Source organism: Scyliorhinus canicula, chromosome 24 (assembly GCF_902713615.1).
Source record: "Scyliorhinus canicula chromosome 24, sScyCan1.1, whole genome shotgun sequence".
NCBI lineage: Eukaryota > Metazoa > Chordata > Chondrichthyes > Carcharhiniformes > Scyliorhinidae > Scyliorhinus > Scyliorhinus canicula.
The window spans coordinates 8872951-8891562 of record NC_052169.1 but is presented as its reverse complement, the minus strand read 5'-3'; the positions used below and the strand labels follow the sequence as shown (position 1 = coordinate 8891562).

The 18612-nt window shown below is 47.3% G+C and overlaps 1 protein-coding gene and 1 long non-coding RNA gene across 4 annotated transcripts in view; one reads left to right on the top strand and one right to left on the bottom strand.

Annotated features, from left to right (window-relative positions):
* Window positions 1–18233, top strand: part of LOC119956906 — a 28798-nt gene extending 10565 nt beyond the window's left edge. The window contains exons 2-4 of one of the 2 annotated variants that reach the window (XR_005458705.1): window positions 5675–5754; window positions 10650–10798; window positions 17648–18233. This is a non-coding gene — a long non-coding RNA (uncharacterized LOC119956906). Of the gene's footprint in view, window positions 1–5674; window positions 5755–10649; window positions 10799–17644 lie in introns of both variants that reach the window. The other variant, XR_005458704.1, reaches the window with a different exon arrangement.
* The window catches only part of LOC119956904 (collagen and calcium-binding EGF domain-containing protein 1-like), a 132942-nt gene that overhangs the window by 21415 nt on the left and 92915 nt on the right, over window positions 1–18612 (bottom strand). For both annotated transcript variants that reach the window (XM_038784463.1, XM_038784464.1), the window contains 3 exons: window positions 18288–18422; window positions 10642–10779; window positions 6523–6629 (listed from right to left, as the gene is read on the bottom strand). In XM_038784463.1, the coding sequence (XP_038640391.1) occupies window positions 6523–6629; window positions 10642–10779; window positions 18288–18422 (380 nt within the window). The remainder of the gene's footprint in view (window positions 1–6522; window positions 6630–10641; window positions 10780–18287; window positions 18423–18612) is intronic.

The window sequence follows — 18612 nt, the reverse complement described above, 5'->3', positions numbered from 1 at the left end:
TTTCACAGTAACTTCATTGACGCCTACTTGTGACAATAAGTGATTATTATTATTATTTACTGCCCGTCACGCATTTATAAACCGCCTTTCAAGTACTTTGGTGGGCGGCACGGTGGCGCGGTGGTTAGCACTGCTGCCTCACAGGCCAGGGACCCGGGTTCGATTCCAACCTTGGGTTACTGGCAGTGTGGAGTTTGCACCTTCACCCTGTGTCTGCAGTTTCCTCCCACTGTCCAAAGATGAGCAAGCTAGGTGGATTGGCCGTGCTAAATTGCCCCGAAATGTCCAAAGGTTGGGTGGGGTTACAGAGATATAATGGGGGATCGGGCCTCGATGGGGTGGCCTTCGAAGGGTCGGTGCAAACTCAATGGGCCGAATGGCCTCCTTCTGCACTGTAGGGATTCTATTATTCTGTGAGTCAACTGAGCACTTTTAAAGTGTAATCACTTATAATGTGGGAAATGCAGCGGCCAATTTGTGCTCAGCAAGATCCAACAAAGAGTAATTTGACAATGAGCAGATTATCTGTTAATTGAGGGATGAATGTTGGCCAAGGACCAGGGAGAACTCACTTGTGTCATCTTTAAAATAGCACTGTGGGATCACATATGCCTATCTGAGAGAACAGGTAGGGCCATTATTTAACAGGGGCAGCCCGGTAGCATTATGGTTGGCACAGTTGCTTCACAGCTCCAGGGTCCCAGGTTCGATTCTCGGTTGGGTCACTGTCTGTGCGGAGTCTGTACGTTCTCCCCGTATCTGCGTGGGTTTCCTCCGGGTGCTCCGGGTTCCTCCCACATTCCAAAGATGTGCGGGTTAGGTGGATTGGCCATGCCCATAACCCAATAATCCCTCCTAACCTTTTTGGACACAAAGGGCAATTTATCATGGCCAATCCACCTAACGTGCACATCTTTGGACTGTGGGAGGAAATCGGAGCACCCGGAGGAAGCACACACAGACACGGGGAGAACATGCAGACCCTGTGCTGTGAAGCCACAATGCTAACCACTGTGCTGCCCTCTGTGAAGACTTCGATAAGGAAGACAAGGATCTGTTTTGGGGCCACTGCTGTTTGTCATTTTTATAAATCACCTGGAGGAGGGCGTAGAAGGATGGGTGAGTAAATTTGCGGATGACACTAAAGTCGGTGGAGTTGTGGACAGTGCAGGTTACAGGATGTTTCAGGTTACAGAGGGACATAGATAAGCTGCAGAACTGGGCTGAGAAGTGGCAAATGGAGTTTAATGCACAAAGTGTGAGGTGATTCATTTTGGAAGGAGTAACAGGAATACAGAGTTCTGGGCTAATGGTAAGATTCTTGGTCGTGTGGATGAGCAGAGAGACCGCGGTCTCCATGTACATAGATCCCTGAAAGTTGCCACCCAGGTTGATAGGGTTGTTAAGAAGGCCTATGGTGTGTTAGCTTTTATTGGCAGAGGGATTGAGTTTTGGAGCCATGAGGTCACGTTGCAACTGTACAAAACTCTGGTGCGGCCGCATTTGGAGTATTATGTGCAGTTCTGGTCGCCGCATTATAGGAAGGATGTGGAAGCATTGGAAAGTGTGCAGAGGAGATTTATTAATCCAACCATTTTTTCTCGTGTCAGCCCACATTTATTTACTGAATTCTGTTTCCCAACTTGTTAAGGTGGGATTTGAACTTGAGACTTCTGATACCATAAATACAATGTTACCTTATCTTATAAAATATTCAACAGTGCAGACTGTCCATTGCACAGTTCAGTAGTGAGGAGTGGTGTTGTGTGAGGAGTAAGTATTGGCCAGGACACTGGGGAGACTTTTCCTGCTATAGGATGTTTCACATTCATCTGAGAAGTCAGACAGGGGACTCAGTTTAACGTTCACCTCAAAGACAGAGGTTATGTATAAAACACTGATTAGGCTACAGCTAGAGAGCCGGAGAATCTGGCAGCCAGCGGGGCGGGATTCACGCCGCCTCCCGGCGATTCACCGACCCAGCGGGGCGTCGGAGAATCCTGCCCCTTATCGTTTTAATAGAGGGAGTCAATAACTAGGGAAGATAGATTTAAGGTAAGAGGCAGGAGATTTAGAGGGGATTTGATGAAAAACCTTTTCACCCAGAGGGCGGGGGGAATCTGGAACTCGCTGCCTGAGAGGGTGATGGAGGCAGGAACCCTCACAACCTTTAAGATGCATTTAGACAACTACATGAAACGCCACAGTAAACAAGGCTATGGACCAAGTGCTGGAAAATGGGATTAGAATAGATAGGTGCTAGAAGGCCAGCATAGATTTGATGGGCTGAAGGACCCCTTTATGTGCTGTACAGCTCTATGGGCGCGATTTACCGGCTTCATCCCACAGGAATTGGGATAAGACGTGGCTGGCAAATCCTGCGAGACGTCTCTTCCATGATTCCCAACGGTCGTTATGCCCCATGAGATCAAACGAGATGTCGCCATCTGGATCTGTGCCCAAAATGGGCAAGATTCAGACTTGCTTGGTTAAGTGAGTTTTAACTTCTCACTTAACCAAGTGAGAATCTAACCAGCCTCTGGGATCAATGGGCCTCACCGAGGAGATCTCAGCCCGGGCGCTGTTTAGTACTGGTCTCCCAAGCAACACCCTGGCACTCCTGATGGAACCTGGGCACCCAGACAGTGTCACCTGTATGCCTGCCAGGCACTGCAAAGGTGCCCAGGTGGCATTGCCAGCCTGGCCACCAGGTGGCATTGCCAGGGTGCCAGTGCCAAGGTGCCTAGGTGACGTTTGGCCTGCACCCGGGATCGAGCCCAGGGGGTTCCCTGCCCGTGTGAGGTGGGGTGCGAGGGGGCTCGAGGACCACCAACAAATTAGTTGGGGAGGTCTGGGGGTTGTGAAGGGAGGGTTGCAAGATCGGGGTGCCATTTAAAAATGACGCCCCGATCTCTTCCTCCACATGGCGAGCGGAGGGCAGGAAAAGCAACTTGATTCCAGTGCAAAGAATTGTCCTCGACCGAGTGTTGCAGACTGGCACATTCCAAGGTCCAGGACTACGTGCTGAGGGACGCACTCAGGCTTGGGGCAGCTGCCGCCAAGGCGCAATGGGGAAAGACCACTGTGTAAGGTCTGACCAGCAAATGTACACCGAGGGGTGGGTAACAGTGTAAAACCCCTCAGTCCGGGTCTTCAATACTACAATGTATAAAGGCATTGAAAGAAACATGACAATGTAAATACTGACGAAAGAATTGTAAAGTAAACAGGGAAACGTGCAGAATGTCATCCCAATTGAATGTAAGAAAGCCAAGTGAATATGCAACTTTGATGGAAATGTACGGTGACAATTTGAAATGTTCTGTAATGTTTAGAGATTTTATGAATAAAGTATATCTTTTGGAAAAAAAACATTCAGCGAGGTGTTGAGGGCCAGGGCTTGTCAGAGCAAAAAGAATGAGAACCATCAAATCGCCCAAGACGGATTTAACAGAATGACTTTGTAAACAAAGCGAGAAGAACAAATGTTTTTCTTGCAGATTTGCAACTTTAAAGTAAATGTATGCCAAGGAGTGAGTGATGGCTTCTTTCCCTGAAGGCAGATCCTTGGCTCATTCTCCACTGAAGCTAACGAGGAGGAATGTCTTCACTCAGAGGGCAGTGAACCTTTGGCATTCTCGGCCCCAGGGGACCCAGGAAGCTCGATCATTGAGCAGATTCAAGACTGACATCGACAGATTTTGTATTAAAAACACTGCAGGACACAGGATAGTGCAGAAAAATGGCGACGTAGTGGAGGATCAGCTTTGAACTCATTGAATAGAGGAGCAGACTCAAAGGGCTGAATGGCCTCCTTGTGCTTCTATTTCTTATTGATCTTATGTTGTTCATCCTGAACTGTTGTTCATGTGAGAAGTGTGGGCGGGGGCCAGTGGAATCACGCGCACATGTTTTGGGGTTGCGAAAAATTGGGAAGATTCTGGGCAGGAATGTTCGCAGACTTAGCCAGGAGAGTGGAGGAGGAGGTGGACCCGGACCCTCTGGTGGCAATATTTGGAGTTTCAGACTAGCCGGTGCTCATGGAGAGGAGGAAGGCCAATGTTGTGGCCTTCGCCTCTCTGATTGCACGCCGGCGAATTTTACTGGAGTGGCGGTCGGCATCGCCACCGGGGGGTAGCGACACGGTTGGGTGACCTGTACGACTTCCTGCGGTTGGAGAAGATACAATGTGAGTTAAGGGGCTCTGCAGAGGGGTTTGAGAAAAGGTGGGGGATGTTTGTAACCGTGTTTGAGGAGCTGTTCGTCGCAGGTGGGGAGTGGGGGGGGGGGGGGGTGAAAAAGGGGAAGAATTTGTACAGACTGGACAGTTGATTGCTGGGAAGTATGTTTCCTGGGGTGTAATAATAATAATCACTTATTGTCACAAGTAGGCTTCAATAAAGTTTCTGTGACAAGCCCTTAGTCACCACATTCCGCCGCCTGTTCGGGGAGGCCGGTATGGGAGCTGAACCCGCGCTGCTGGCCTTGTTTTGCATTACAAGCCGGCTGTTTAGCCCACGGTGCTAAACCAGCCCCTGGTGTTTATGTGTCATACCCCGTTTCGATACATGTTTGTAACAAAATACATTTTAAAATAAATGAACTGTTGTTCATCCTGAGCTGTTTTTCTCGGCTGTTTTTGGCAGTGACGATTGCCCAATGACGTCTATTCTCAGTGGCAGGGCGAGGAGCCAGGCCCCAGGTCTGCCTCAGCCGGAACAGGAATTGAAATCAAGCTAGTGGCGTTTATTCTGAAATACATGCTCACCAGTACCCAAGTACGACACGACAGCGCAGTAATTTATAAATACAGTCTCTGATAGGAGTTAATATCATTTGATATTCATTGCTCAAGCCAAGATTAAAAGTCCATTCAATGTTGGTGGGTTCATAACTATTTTATCTGTTTCTTCACAGTTGTCATTCTGGATGAACTTCAGCATAATAATCAGTCCTTTAACAACGTCACAAATTGATAAATAAAAATAATGTGTAGTAACAAGCAGCCATTCATAATTAGGGTGTGTGACTTGACACCACCATCGGCTAAGCTGATTCCATGACTAATAATAGGTTGCTGACGAATTTAACCATGAAAGCATCTTTATATAGGACAACAAAAGCCACAATGAGCTATTTTTAGAAATAACTTGCGAGTTAGCCTGAGAATCCCGAGCTCCCGAGTTTCACAAATTTGGCCAAATCTTCTGCTGTCCGATTCAAATTCCCGGGAGCGGGAATCTGTAAATTCCTGACTAGGGGTGGGGATTAGTGGGTCACTGCAATTGAGTCCGGCACCTTTCAGACCATCAAATGCTCAAAGGTACACCTACAGGGCTGCACGGCAGCACAGTGGCTAGCACTGTTGCTTCACAGTGCCAGGGACCCGGGTTCGATTCCCGGCTTGGGTCACTGTCTGTGCGGAGTCAGCACGTTCTCCCCGGTGTCTGCGTGGGTTTCCTCCGGGTGCTCCGGTTTCCTCCCACAAGTCCCGAAAGACGTGCTTGTTAGGTGAATTGGACATTCGGAATTCTCCCTCAGTGTTCCCGAACAGGCGCCGGAATGTGTCAACTGGGGGATTTTCACAGTAACTTAATTGCAGTGTTAATGTAAGCCTACTTGTGACATTAATAAAGATTATTATTATTGTTACATGGATGTTGGAGGAATATAGATCAGTCTTGGGCGTGATGCTCCGACGGCTGAATGGTTTGAGGTCGTTCACCGTGGATCGAGCATCGCCACGTGTCAAAGGTGGGGTGCGTATTACTTGGGGTGTCCAGGACTGAAAGGGTTAATGCGTATGACTGCAGGAACAGTACCGCCCATATGATGTTGTAAGAGAGAGTCAGGTGACTCGGAGCCTAGAAAGAGACATGTCATGGCTGAGGCAGAATAATACCTGCAATCATGTACGTCTATAAATAGTTCTTACAATAAATCAGTTATTGTTCAGACATCCATGGCTTTGAAACTGTTCCGCAAACCAGTCACGGCCAACAGGCAGGCCCCAGGACGGTGCTCAGATTGATTGTTCTGCCTCTGTTAGCCTCTGAATTCTGCTGTGGGTCAGAGGGCAGTGCTCTCAGCTTGAAATCAGAAGGTCAAGAGTTCGAAACCCACCCCAGAGTGGCTGTACTGTTGGGAGGTGTCGCTTTTGTAGGTGACATTAACCTGAGGCACTAGCTGCTCGGGCGAACATCAACAGACCCCGTGGCACTATTCTGAAGAAGGGGCTATTTCCCAATGCTCCAACTAATATTTACCCCTCGTCCAATGAAGTAGCATTTTGAAGTGTAATCAATCACTACTGTGGCAGCCAATCAGTGCACAGGAAGCTCCCACAGACAGCAATGTGCTAACGAGCAGACAATCTGTTTTGAGTGATGTTTGATTGAGGGATAAATGTTGGCCGGACCATTAACAACGATCGCGTGTGGGACACAGATTGCTGCCAAGAGCAGCACTTCACCCACTGGAAGAATTTGCATCGATCGCGGAGCAAGAATTTGATCACATTACCTTCTGTTTGAGCTGTGCCAAAGTCTGCTTCATCTGCAAAAATTCTTCACACGTGACAGAGCAAGCGGCAGCACTCATCAGGTGGTGAGATTTAATCGCACTGCTGTCTGAAAGAGGGAGGAACAGTGAAGGTCTTCTCCGGTTAGTCGGTCGCAACTCCAGCGTTCAATATTTGAGATCTTTTAATTACCCAGCGAGCTGGCAATCTAGCTCCGTAACATAACAGCTCAGCTGTGCGAACCAGGGGAATAGGAGGTTACAGGCTCCCTGTTCCTCCATCCCATAATTTCTCACATAAGACCATAAGACATAGGAGCAGAATTAGGCCACTCGGCCCATCAAGTCTGCTCCGCCATGCAATCATGGCTGGTATTTTCTCATCCCCGTTCATGTAGGCCGCCCCCTCAAACTGACCCACCACCCCCGGCTAGGCGATCTGGGAGGAGTGCCTCCTAAGAGAAGGAAGAGGAGTGTGAGCTACGCTACTCCACTCGGGCACCCCCACCTTGGCACTTCAGAGCCACTGGGAGTTGGTCACCCACCAGTTGTCCTGGCACAGCTTGGGGCAAAGGAAGAAGCATGGCTGGGTGAGACAGGAAGTGCTGGCGAGCAGCGGGGAAGAGGGGAAACAGGCTCAACGTTTCAGGCCTTTGACCAAGTCAACCAAAGGTCAAGAATAAATGGGTCCTCGGGTGAGGAGACGAGCTCAGAACTAGAACATAGAACATTACAGCGCAGTACAGGCCCTTCGGCTCTCGATGTTGCGCCGACCTGTAAAACCACTCTAAAGCCCATCTACACTATTCCCTTATCATCCATATGTCTATCCAATGACCATTTGAATGCCCTTAGTGTTGGCGAGTCCACTACTGTTGCAGACAGGGCATTCCACGCCCTTACTACTCTCCGAGTAAAGAACCTACCTCTGACATCTGTCCTATATCTATCTCCCCTCAATTTAAAGCTATGTCCCCTCATGCTAGCCATCACCATCTGAGGAAAAAGACTCTCACTGTCCACCCTATCTAATCCTCTGATCATCTTGTATGCCTCAATTAAGTCACCTCTTAACCTTCCTCTCTCTAACGAAAACAGCCTCAAGTCCCTCAGCCTCCCCTCATAAGATCTTCCCTCCATACCAGGCAACATCCTGGCAAATCTCCTTTGCACCCTTTCCAATGCTTCCACATCCTTCCTATAATATCGGCGACCAGAATTGCACGCAATACTCCAAATGCGGCTGCACCAGAGTTTTGTGCAGCTGCAGCATGACCTCATGGCTCCGAAACTCAATCCCTCTACCAATAAAAGCTAACACACCGTTCGCCTTCTTAACAACCCTCTCAACCTGGGTGGCAACTTTCAGGGATCTATGTACATGGACACCGAGATCTCACTGCTCATCCACACTACCAAGAATCTTACCATTAGCCCAGTACTCTGTCTTCCTGTTATTCCTTCCAAAATGAATCACCTCACACTTTTCTGCATTAAACTCCATTTGCCACCTCTCAGCCCAGCTCTCGTAAAACAGTACCTGAGTTTTAAAAGGAGCAGAGTTAGAATTGGAAAAGAGATGCACCTGGGCATTCATTTTGTGCGTGAACCATTAGAAGGAAACTTTCTCTACAGGTTATGAGGACACTCTGGAGGGCCTCTTTTCCAACTAAGTTTCGCCCCTAAATCTTCCTGGTTACAGACATGACCATTTCCCTCTGGTTGCTCAATCTACTCTAAGATTTGAACATTCCCACAGCCTCCTCCTCCTCCTCAATCCCCTCGATTTCAACATTCAGAGTCTTTGTTCGGCAAGGGCTCCAGAACCAAGGTGTGGTCGATGGAATTATGACACAGATCAGCTAGAAACCGACTAATAGCAGAACAGGCTCGAGGGCTGAATGTCCGCCTCCTGTTCCTCGGTTCCTCTGATTTTTTGGGGGATATTTATTCATTCATGGTATGCGGGCATCGCTGGCCAGGCCAGCATGTATTGCTTATCCCTAATTGCCCTCGACAAGTTGGTGGTGAGCTACCCTTTTTCACCTACTGCAGCGTACTCTCACAAACTTCTACAGATGTCAGATAGAGAGCATCCTATCCCGGCTGCATCACAGCCTGGTATGGCGACTGCTCGGCCCAAGATCGCAAGAAACTGCAGAGTGTGGTGAACTCAGCCCAACGCATCACACAAGCTTGCCACCCTCCCATTGATTCTGTCTCCACCTCCCGCTGCCTCAGGAAGGCAGACAGCATTATCAGAGACCCCTCCTACCCAGGCATTGCCCTCTTCCAGACCCTTCCATCAGGCAGAAGGTACAGAAGTCTGAAGACTCGCACATCCAGACATAGGAACAGCTTCTTCCCCACAGCTATCAGACTCCACAACGACTCCCCCTCGGACTGATCTGTTCCCTGTAAGAACACTATTCACGACGCCCTCTGCTGCTCTTGCTCATGTATTTGCTTTGTTTGGCCCCTTCTTCTGCACTGTAACCAATCACTGTTTGTCGATGTACCATTTGTCAATGTTCTCTGTTGATCATTCTTTTGCCTACTATGTACTTACTGTGTATGTTCCCTCGGCTGCAGAAAAATACCTTTCACTGTACTTCGGAACATGTGACAATAAATCAAATAAAATAAAATATCCGGCAAATTCATTTTCAATTGGTTGCCAGCCTCAATAGCTTTGGGAGGGAGGTAGTTCCAGATTACCACTCCCCTTTTGCATAAGGAAGTCTTCTTGACATCACCAAGATTGGCCAGACTCGAATTGTAAGGTTATCACCAATGTTCCCTTTTGTTTTTCACACTTAGGCTATTTCTTTAAATTCCTTTCTGAGGCTGCACACGCAGGTTAATTTCAATTGGCCAATTTACGTGTGGCCTGAACAGTGATATTTGGGTTGCTGTATTGACCACGTGCCTTAGATGGAACATTAGATCAACTAACCTTGTTCTGATCACCCTCACCAGAGATAATATTTTCTCTGAATATACCTGACCAACTTGTTTACTGATCTTAAACCCCAATTAGATTACTCCTTAACCTTCAATACCCGGGGGTATACAAGCTTGATCGATGCAAACTTAACCCTTTCGATCCTGTATCGTTCTGGTGAATCTTCACCGTGCCCATTCCAGAGACGATACTCAAGTGGCTCATTATTTTCTACAATCTGAAGGTGGCACGGTGGCGCAGTGGTTAGCACTGCCACCTCACGGTGCCAAGGACCCGGGTTTGATCCCGGCCCCGGGTCACTGTCCGTGTTGAGTTAGCACATTCTCCCCGTGTCTGCGTGGGTCTCACCCCACCACAACTCAGGGTAGGTGGGATTGACCACGCTAAATTGCCCCTTCATTGGGAAAAAAAAAAGAATCGGTTTGGTTACAGCAATACCTCTGGAGCAGGAAGAAATTATAAGGCATTCTTGGCAACATTACGGAGGAGAGTTTCCTCAAGGAAATTTCCTGCAACAGCCGTCGCAACGTAAGGAGATGTTTGCCAGAAGCCCCTTTTTATGAGCAGAAGAGGGCGTCTGCCAAACCTTCACCAAAAATTTGGGGGCGGCACTGCTAAAACCATGAAGACATTCCGCCATTGATTATCAAGGAGAGAGAGCGCCACCTCTGGAGGCATTAAAAATAGCACGTGTTATCAATGGAGGCAGAGATTATAAAAGCGAGGAAGTTGTGCTGAACCATGATAAATGGCTGGTTAGGACTATGGCGCTTGGTTTGAATTAGATAACGTTTTCAAAGAGTCAGTACTGACTCATGGGCCGAATGAACTCTTTCTGTGCGACATGATCATTGATTGCACATTACCCATTGATTTCAGCATCATTGGTGCATGATCATATCAATAACTCAGGCATTTCAATATAATTATGCAATGAATATTCTCACAACTCCCAATTATGCTGAAAGAGTTTAGCAAAACTAACTTTCTTGTGGAAGTGATTGTTTTAATAGTGAACGTATAAGTTTGAAGAACGAAAGGGGGGGGGGAAATGTTTAATCATCAGTAATAATGATTTTATTTGAAACTGAGCAGAATCTTTCAAATGCACTTTACACCATTGTGTATTATAATAAAAATGGAGCTTTCTCCCTTACCATTAAAGGTTCTGAGACAGGATTTGCCATTCGCACTCAAGTGAAACCCTTCTTGACACTCACACATGTAGCTTCCGAGCGTGTTAACACATTGATGATCGCACAGCGTGCCATTATTGACGAAACACTCATCGATGTCTGTGGAGAACAGCAACAGGTACATGTTACTGGTATAAAAGTAGTAAACTCACCATCCCTAAAGCTATGAATGATTATTTGAGTCGAAATGATGGCCCGGAGTTTCCTGAAAATTGTATCAAAACAGGTGACAGTGTTTTGGCCTATATGGGCTGCTTCTTTGGAAATTTTTTCAGTTTAAGCATCCTCATCCTGGTTTTCAAATCCCCCTTGAGGTCTGATCCCTTCCCTATCTCTGCAACCGCCTCCAGCCCTGCAGACGTTTTATATCATGTTTTGGTTTTTAAAAAATAAATTGAGAGTACCCAATTGAGAGCACGGTAGCATTGTGGATAGCACAATTGCTTCACAGCTCTAGGGTCCCAGGTTCGATTCCGGCTTGGGTCACTGTCTGTGCGGAGTCTGCACATCCTCCCCGTGTGTGCGTGGGTTTCCTCCGGGTGCTCCGGTTTCCTCCCACAGTCACAAAGATGTGCAGGTTAGGTGGATTGAACATGATAAATTGCCCTTAGTGTCCAAAATTGCCCTTAGTGTTGGGTGGGGTTACTGGGTTATGGGGATAGGGTGGAGGTGTTAACCTTAGGTAGGGCGCTCTTTCCAAGAGCCGGTGCAGACTCGATGGGCCGAATGGCCTCCTTCTGCATTGTAAATTCTATGAAAAAGATTATTTTGTTTTCCAATTATGGAGCAATTTTGCGTGGCCAATCCACTTAATCTGCACATCTTTTGGGTTGCGGGGATGAAACCCGCGCAGACACGGCGAGAATGGGCAAACTCCACACGGACGGCGACCCAGGGCCGGGTTTGAACCCGTGTCCTCAGCGGCGCAGTCCCAGTGCTAACCACCGCGCCACCGCTGTTTTCTGTCACGATGCACGTATGGAGAGCTGACTCTGGGCCAAATGGTCTCCTTCGGAGCCCCAACAATTCTACGATTCGAGCTCTCCTGCACTCTTCAAATTCTGGCATTTTGAGATTTTCGACGCTCCGTTAGTGGTGGCCATGCCTTCAGATGCCTGTTGCCTGAGGTCTGATAGCCTGTCCTCAACATCTGCTCCTCTCCAGCTCTCTCCTCTAAGACGCTCCTTGAAAGCTGTCCCTTTGAGCAAGCTTTTGGTCACTTGTTCTAGTATCTCCTTACGTGGCTCCGTGTCAATTTTTGGCTGATTACAATTCTTTGATGTGCTGTGATGCATTTGACTACATCAGTAGTTCTATAACAATGTCTATGATTGTTAGTGCCTTGGCAAAGATGTATGGAAGGGATTATCAATGACACCACTTGCTGAGTTTAGTATATTAGGCATTATGCATTTTTACACACCTTAAGAGATAATTTACTTATGAGTAATATGAAGCACCAAAATAAAAATAATTAAAGATTGGGGCGGCATGGTGGCACAGTGCTTAGCACTGCTGCCTCAAGCGCCAGGGACCCGGGTTTAATTCCCAGCCTTGGGTCACTGTCTGTGCGGAGTCCGCAAGTTCTCCCTGTGTCTGTGTGGGATTCCTCCGGGTGCTCTGTTTTCTCCCGCTGTCCAAAGATGTGCAGGTGAGGTAGATTGACCATGTTAAATTGCCCCTTTAGTGTGCAAAGATGTGCGGGTTAGGTGGATTGGCTATGCTAAATTGCCCCTTCGTGCCCAAAGATGTGCAGGTTAGGTGGATTGGCCATGCTAAATTGCCCCTTAGTGTTAGGTGGAGTTGCAGGGACGTGGGCCTGGGTGGGTTGGCTCTTTCAGAGGATCGGTGCGGACTTGATAGGCCGAATGGCCTCCTTCTGCACTGTAGGGATTCTATGTATCTATTTGAATAGGTATATGAAATTCCATAATTAGTCAATTACTCTTTGTATTAGCATATAGTCACTGCTAAATAATAGGTTTTCAATGAAAAGAGAAAGTGCTGGAAATACTCACACAACCTTGAAACAGTTAAAATTTCAACTTTCATCAGAACTACTTAAAGTTCAAGATTTAACCATTTTTAGGCAGGTACAGGGGCAGAGAAAAGTCGAGGGTGACAAGTGTGGGTTGGGGGCTGCTAATGGAGAAAGTGAAATTGGAAAGATCTACGATAGGAGTTTAAAAATTAGTTTCATGGGTTATGGGTGTCATTGGCTACGCCAGCATTTTATGCCTATCCCTAAATTTCCCTCGGGAAGTTGGTGGCGAGCAGCCCTCCTGGAGCGCTGCAGGAACATCCACAGGCACTGTCAGGAAAAGGAGCTCCAGATTCCTGAGCCAGTGACAGTGAATGTTAGACGTATTCGATGCTGAGGTATGAAGAGACAAACGTTCTGCTCCTTTTTCATCAAACCACTTTTATTTGTTCCAACTGACTCTGCACAGAACTCTACACATCACCTGATCCAGAGGCCACCTGAAGCCCCTTTACATATGAGTGTCAATCATTGAACACTTAACATAAATGAGACAATCATTGAACACTTAACATAATTGAAACAACTAATTGCAATGTCTCTTAACCCATTACTTAACAGTGAAGGCACAGCGATATCGTTCCAAGTCAGCATCATGTCTGGCTTGGTGGGTAACTTGGAGATGGTGGCGTTCCCATGCACGTGCTGGCCTTGCCACTCTGAGTGGCAGAGGTTTCCCGTCATAGGAGCTTTGGCGAGAAGCTGCCATGCGTCTTGCAGATGATGCACACTGCCAGTTTGGGTCAGGCAAGGAGGGATTATTAAATGCCAAAAGGGATGTTAGGGAAAGGCAAAGATTTTCCCTGAAGGACAAATTTACTTTCTTTTCACCATTCAGCTCCATTAAGCTTCATTCATCTCTTACTCAGCATCTTTAAGACTTAACGAAATTCAAAGAAGTTGGTTTTCGGAAGAAACCCATTGTCGCAACCGCAATTGATAACACATTGGTTCATTTTCTCTTTTTCCTGATCCCTGTTTAAAAGTATTCCACAAATCAATATGGAACAACGGTTACCGGGAACCAGTTTAGCTTGGCTTGTGATGCAGAGCAAGGCCAGCAGCACAGGCTCAATTCCCGGAATAGTCCCGGTTCAATAACCGGCTGAGGTTATTGATGAAGGTCCCTCCTTCTCAACCTTGCCCCTCGCCTGAGGTGCGGTGACCCTCAGGTAAAATCCCCACCAGTCAGCTCTCCCCCCTCAAAGGGGAAAGCAGCCTCTGGTCATCTGGGACTACGGCGACTTTACTTATTTATTTATTTTTTTAATTCATATTTTATTTTTAAATTTTTATTATTGAGGGGCAATTTAGCGTGACCAATCTACCTACCCTGCACATCTTTGGGTTGTGGGGGATGAGACCCACGCAAACACGGGAAGAATGTGCAAACTCCACACGGACAGTGACCCGGGGCTGGGATCGAACCCAGATCCTCGGCGCCATCATAGTTTATCATAGAATTTACAGTGCAGAAGGAGGCCATTTGGCCCATCGAGTCTGCACCGGCTCTTGGAAAGAGCACCCTACCCAAGGGCAACACCTCCACCCTTTCCCCATAATCCAGTAACCCCACCCAACACTAAGGGCAATTTTGGACACTAAGGGCAATTTTGGACACTAAGGGCAATTTATCATGGCCAGTCCGCCTAACCTGCACATCTTTGGACTGTGGGAGGAACCCGGAGCACCCGGAGGAAACCCACGCACACACGGGGAGGAAGTGCACAGACAGTGACCCAAGCTGGAATCGAACCTGGGACCCTGGAGCTGTGAAGCAATTGTGCTATCCACAATGCTACCGTGCTGCCACGAGGCAGCAGTGCTAACCACTGTGCCACCGTGCCGCCAGACTTTACTTACTTTATGTAACAAAGGTGCATAAACTGGGAGCATGGACCACAACATAATTCCGGGCCAGCTGCATAAACTTAAGAAACCTTTTCGCATGGAAAATACATTTCTGTTAATTCGACACAAAGTCTGTTTGATCAACAAGTAATTAATCTGAAATTAAGCAGGTCATTGTCACTTTGCAACAATCGCGACTTTGTTGATTACTAAGTATGCAGCTAGAACATTCATGTGGAAAAATAAATCAGGCTTCTTACGATATTCAGGAACATTTGAGTTTCACTCCTCAAAGTATCATTGCACTCTGAATAAAAGGATTTGCATTTATCATAGGTCAGACCTGTAGGAATTGGCATTGTCACATGACATACTGCTCACCACATTTTGGGGAGAAGTCCAGATACTAGAAAGCAATGAAGGTGTCAAGAATTTTGCGTGATGAGGAAAGATTAAGGTAGATTTCATTTGGAAAAGCTGATTCAAACACATTGTTAGTTGTCATCATTGTATAATTATGATTATTAATTGGATATCAATTGTGTTTTAATTATATGTAGGTGAAAGGCATTAATTGAGGTTCCACTTAAGCATATAAAAAGAGGCACTTACTGAAACTGTGGTGTGTGGTTGGGTTAGGAGGTATATGCTTGCAATGTTTCATTCTGTAAATAAATGTAAGACTGAGTAAAAATTAGCTACAGTATTATCCTTCACCAACTGGCTTTTCAGAATTGAACTCCCATTGCTCACTGCCGCAGTGTATTTGAAAAGTAGCGGATCCTCGTCGAAATGTTTCATTGTTGCCGTAATATGAAAAGTTAGACAAAACAGTTCCCCCAAAGAATAATGGACAGGTTCAGTGAACTGACATCAAAACGGGTTGTGTGAAACAACTCCAGGGGCAATTAGGTGTGTTTCTGGAATGACAAAGGATTGATCGAGATGGATGGGTAGCTGGGATTGCTATGACGGAAGGAAGGGACAAGGTTGAATGCATTTCCTGATGCTTGTATTGTGCTACAGTCTGGCTTGAATCATCAGCATAGCTGGGCAGCATGGTGGCACAGTGGTTAGCACTGGTTAGCAGTGGTTGGTACTGCTGCCTCACAGCGCCAGGCACCCGGGTTCAATTCTGACCTTGGGTGACTGTGGAGTTTGCACTTTCTCCCAGTGTCTGCGTGGGTTTCCTCCGGGTGCTCCCGTTTCCTCCCATAGTTCAATGATGTGCAGGTAAAGTGGATTGGCCGTGATAAATTGTCCCTTGGTATCCAAAAGGTTAGGTGGGGTTACTGGGTCATGGGAGTAGGGGGGGGGGGGGGGACCTGGGTATTTAACATGCCCAATTTTCTTTACCAATTAAGGGGCAATATAGCGTGGCCAATCCACCTACCCTGCACATCTTTGGGTTGTGGGGGTGAGACCCACACAGACACGGGGAGAATGTACAAACTCCACACGGACAGTGACATGGGACCGGGATCAAACGGGGTCCTCGGCGCCGTGAGGCAGCAGTGCTAATCACTGCGCCACCATGCCGCCCTATTTTTTAATTGTTATGGATTTTCTTTTCATATTGCAGCTGTTTAGAACCTTAGTTAGGCCACACTTGGAGTATAGTGTTCAATTCTGGTCACCACACTACCAGAAGGATATTGAGGCTTTAGAGAGGGTCCAGAAGAGGATGCAGAAGAGATTTACCAGGATGTTGCCTGGTATGGAGGGCTTTAGCTATGAGGAGAGGTTGAATAAACTTGGTTTGTTCTCACTGGAACGACAGAGGTTGAGGGGCGACCTGATAGAGGTCTGCAAAATTATGAAGGGCATAGACAGAGTGGATAGTCAGAGGCTTTTCCCCAGGGTAGAGGGGTCAATTACTAGGGGGCATAGGTTTAAGGTGCGAGGGGCAAGGTTTAGAGGAGATGTACGAGGCAAGTTTTTTTACACAGAGTGTAATGGGTGCCTGGAACTCGCTGCGGAGGAGGTGGTGGAAGCAGGGACGATAGTGACATTTAAGGAGCATCTTGGCAAATACATGAATAGGATGGGAGTCAGAGGGATACGGACCCCGGAAGTGTAGAAGATATTAGTTTAGACGGGGCAGCATGGTCGGCATGGGCTTGGAGGGCCGAAGGGCCTGTTCCTGTGCTGTACTTTTCTTTGTTCTTTGTTCTAAATTTAGATTATTTTTCCCAATTAGGGGGCAATTTAGCATGGCCAATCCATCTAACCTGCACATCTTTGGGTTGTGGGGGTGAGACCCACGCAAACACGGGGAGAATGTGCAAACTCCTCACGGACAGTGACCCAGGGCCGGGATCGAACCTGGGGCTGTGTTTTTGAGCTTTGACTGAGACGAAAATTGGGGTCAATCCAATTTACGGTGAAGGCTATCACAGATGATCCCTAATCCGATCCTGACCTATTGTTCTCATCAATCCCATTTCCAGCAGGGGTCAGGAGCCCTGGCCAATTGACCCCTGCCTGACAACAAAATGAATTCTAACACCCAGCACGGTAGCATTGTGGATAGCACAATGGCTTCACAACTCCAGGGTCCCAGGTTCGATTCCCGGCTTGGTTCACTGTCTGTGCGGAGTCTGCACATCCTCCCCGTGTGTGCGTGGGTTTCCTCCGGGTGCTCCGGTTTCCTCCCACAGTCCAAAGATGTGCAGGTTAGGTGGATTGGCCATGATAAATTGTCCTTAGTGTCCAAAATTGCCCTTAGTATTGGGTGGGGTTACTGGGTTATGGGGATGGGGTGGAGGTGTTGACCTTGGGTAGGGTGCTCTTTCCAAGAGCCGGTGCAGACTCGATGGGCCAAATGGCCTCCTTCTGCACTGTAAATTCTATGAAATGTAACCCAGCACGTGGTCTCCAGCTGAAACCAGCAAAGTGAAGGGACAGGTCAAACATTAAACATGGGACTTCCTTTGTCATTATGACTTGCCACTGATGTGCATTTGATAGATGTGATTTTTTTTCTCAAGGTAATGCAGGGATGATGCTAATTTCTGAGCCCGTGGGAACAATATTTACAGAATTTAAAATGTCTACCCCTCATGCTTTCAGCAGCATCCAGCTCCATCTGTTTAGGCCGTGTGCTTTTCTCGGAGTCAACGCCCAGGCTGAAGCCATCAAGCGCAGTGAGCAAAGGTCAGTTACCAGACTTTGGCGATCAAATACAGGACAATTGAACAACTGAACTCTGTCGCTACCACACTGCGCAGTGCATTTACCCACTGCACCATTAGGCTTGTTTCAAGGGTTTGTCTGGGCCCAACACGTTAGGGCAGATGTCACGGACTTGGAGAAGGTGCAAAGGAGATTTATGAGTGTGACATCAAAGCTGAGGGGACTTTGTGGAGAGATCGGAGGCACTGGAATCATTCTCCTTAGAACAGAGAACATTAAGTGGAGATTTAATAGAGGTTCAAAAACATAAAGAGTTTGGTGGTTTACGAAGGAATTGTTTCCATTGGCAGATAAAATTGGCAACCAGAGGACACAGATTGAATTGATAGAAGGGTTGGGGTGACAGGAGAATCCTTTTCATGCAATGAATTGTGTTCTGAAATGTACTCTGTCCATACGCAATGGTCCAAATGTGCCGTGCAATTCTGTGATAATATGTTGCATTTAAAGTAATAAAAACAAGGTGGGGTCGATCCCGTTGTTGAGGGTGGAGATCAGCACCTTGCAGATAGAGTCTTACCTAAACAATAGGGGCTCTGATGGTTTCTGTGCCGCTCCCGGTCAAAGCGGTATCCAGGGTAACAGGTGCACACAACTCGCCCAAAGTTATCCGTGCACTGTTGCTCGCAAGGTGAGCCAGCGCAGACATCAGCATCTGGAGAGGAGGCAACAGGTAAAGTCAGCCGTCAAAGCCCTCTGAACAGTCCCCCCATGATTTGCCAACGAGGTTAGGTTGTTCCAACGGGTTCCGATTTACCTCACCACTGTGCTGACACCAACATTTGAGAGAGTTGCGAATAAGATTGGCTGCACCACGTGGTCAAGAGTCGACTCTGGGTTTTTGA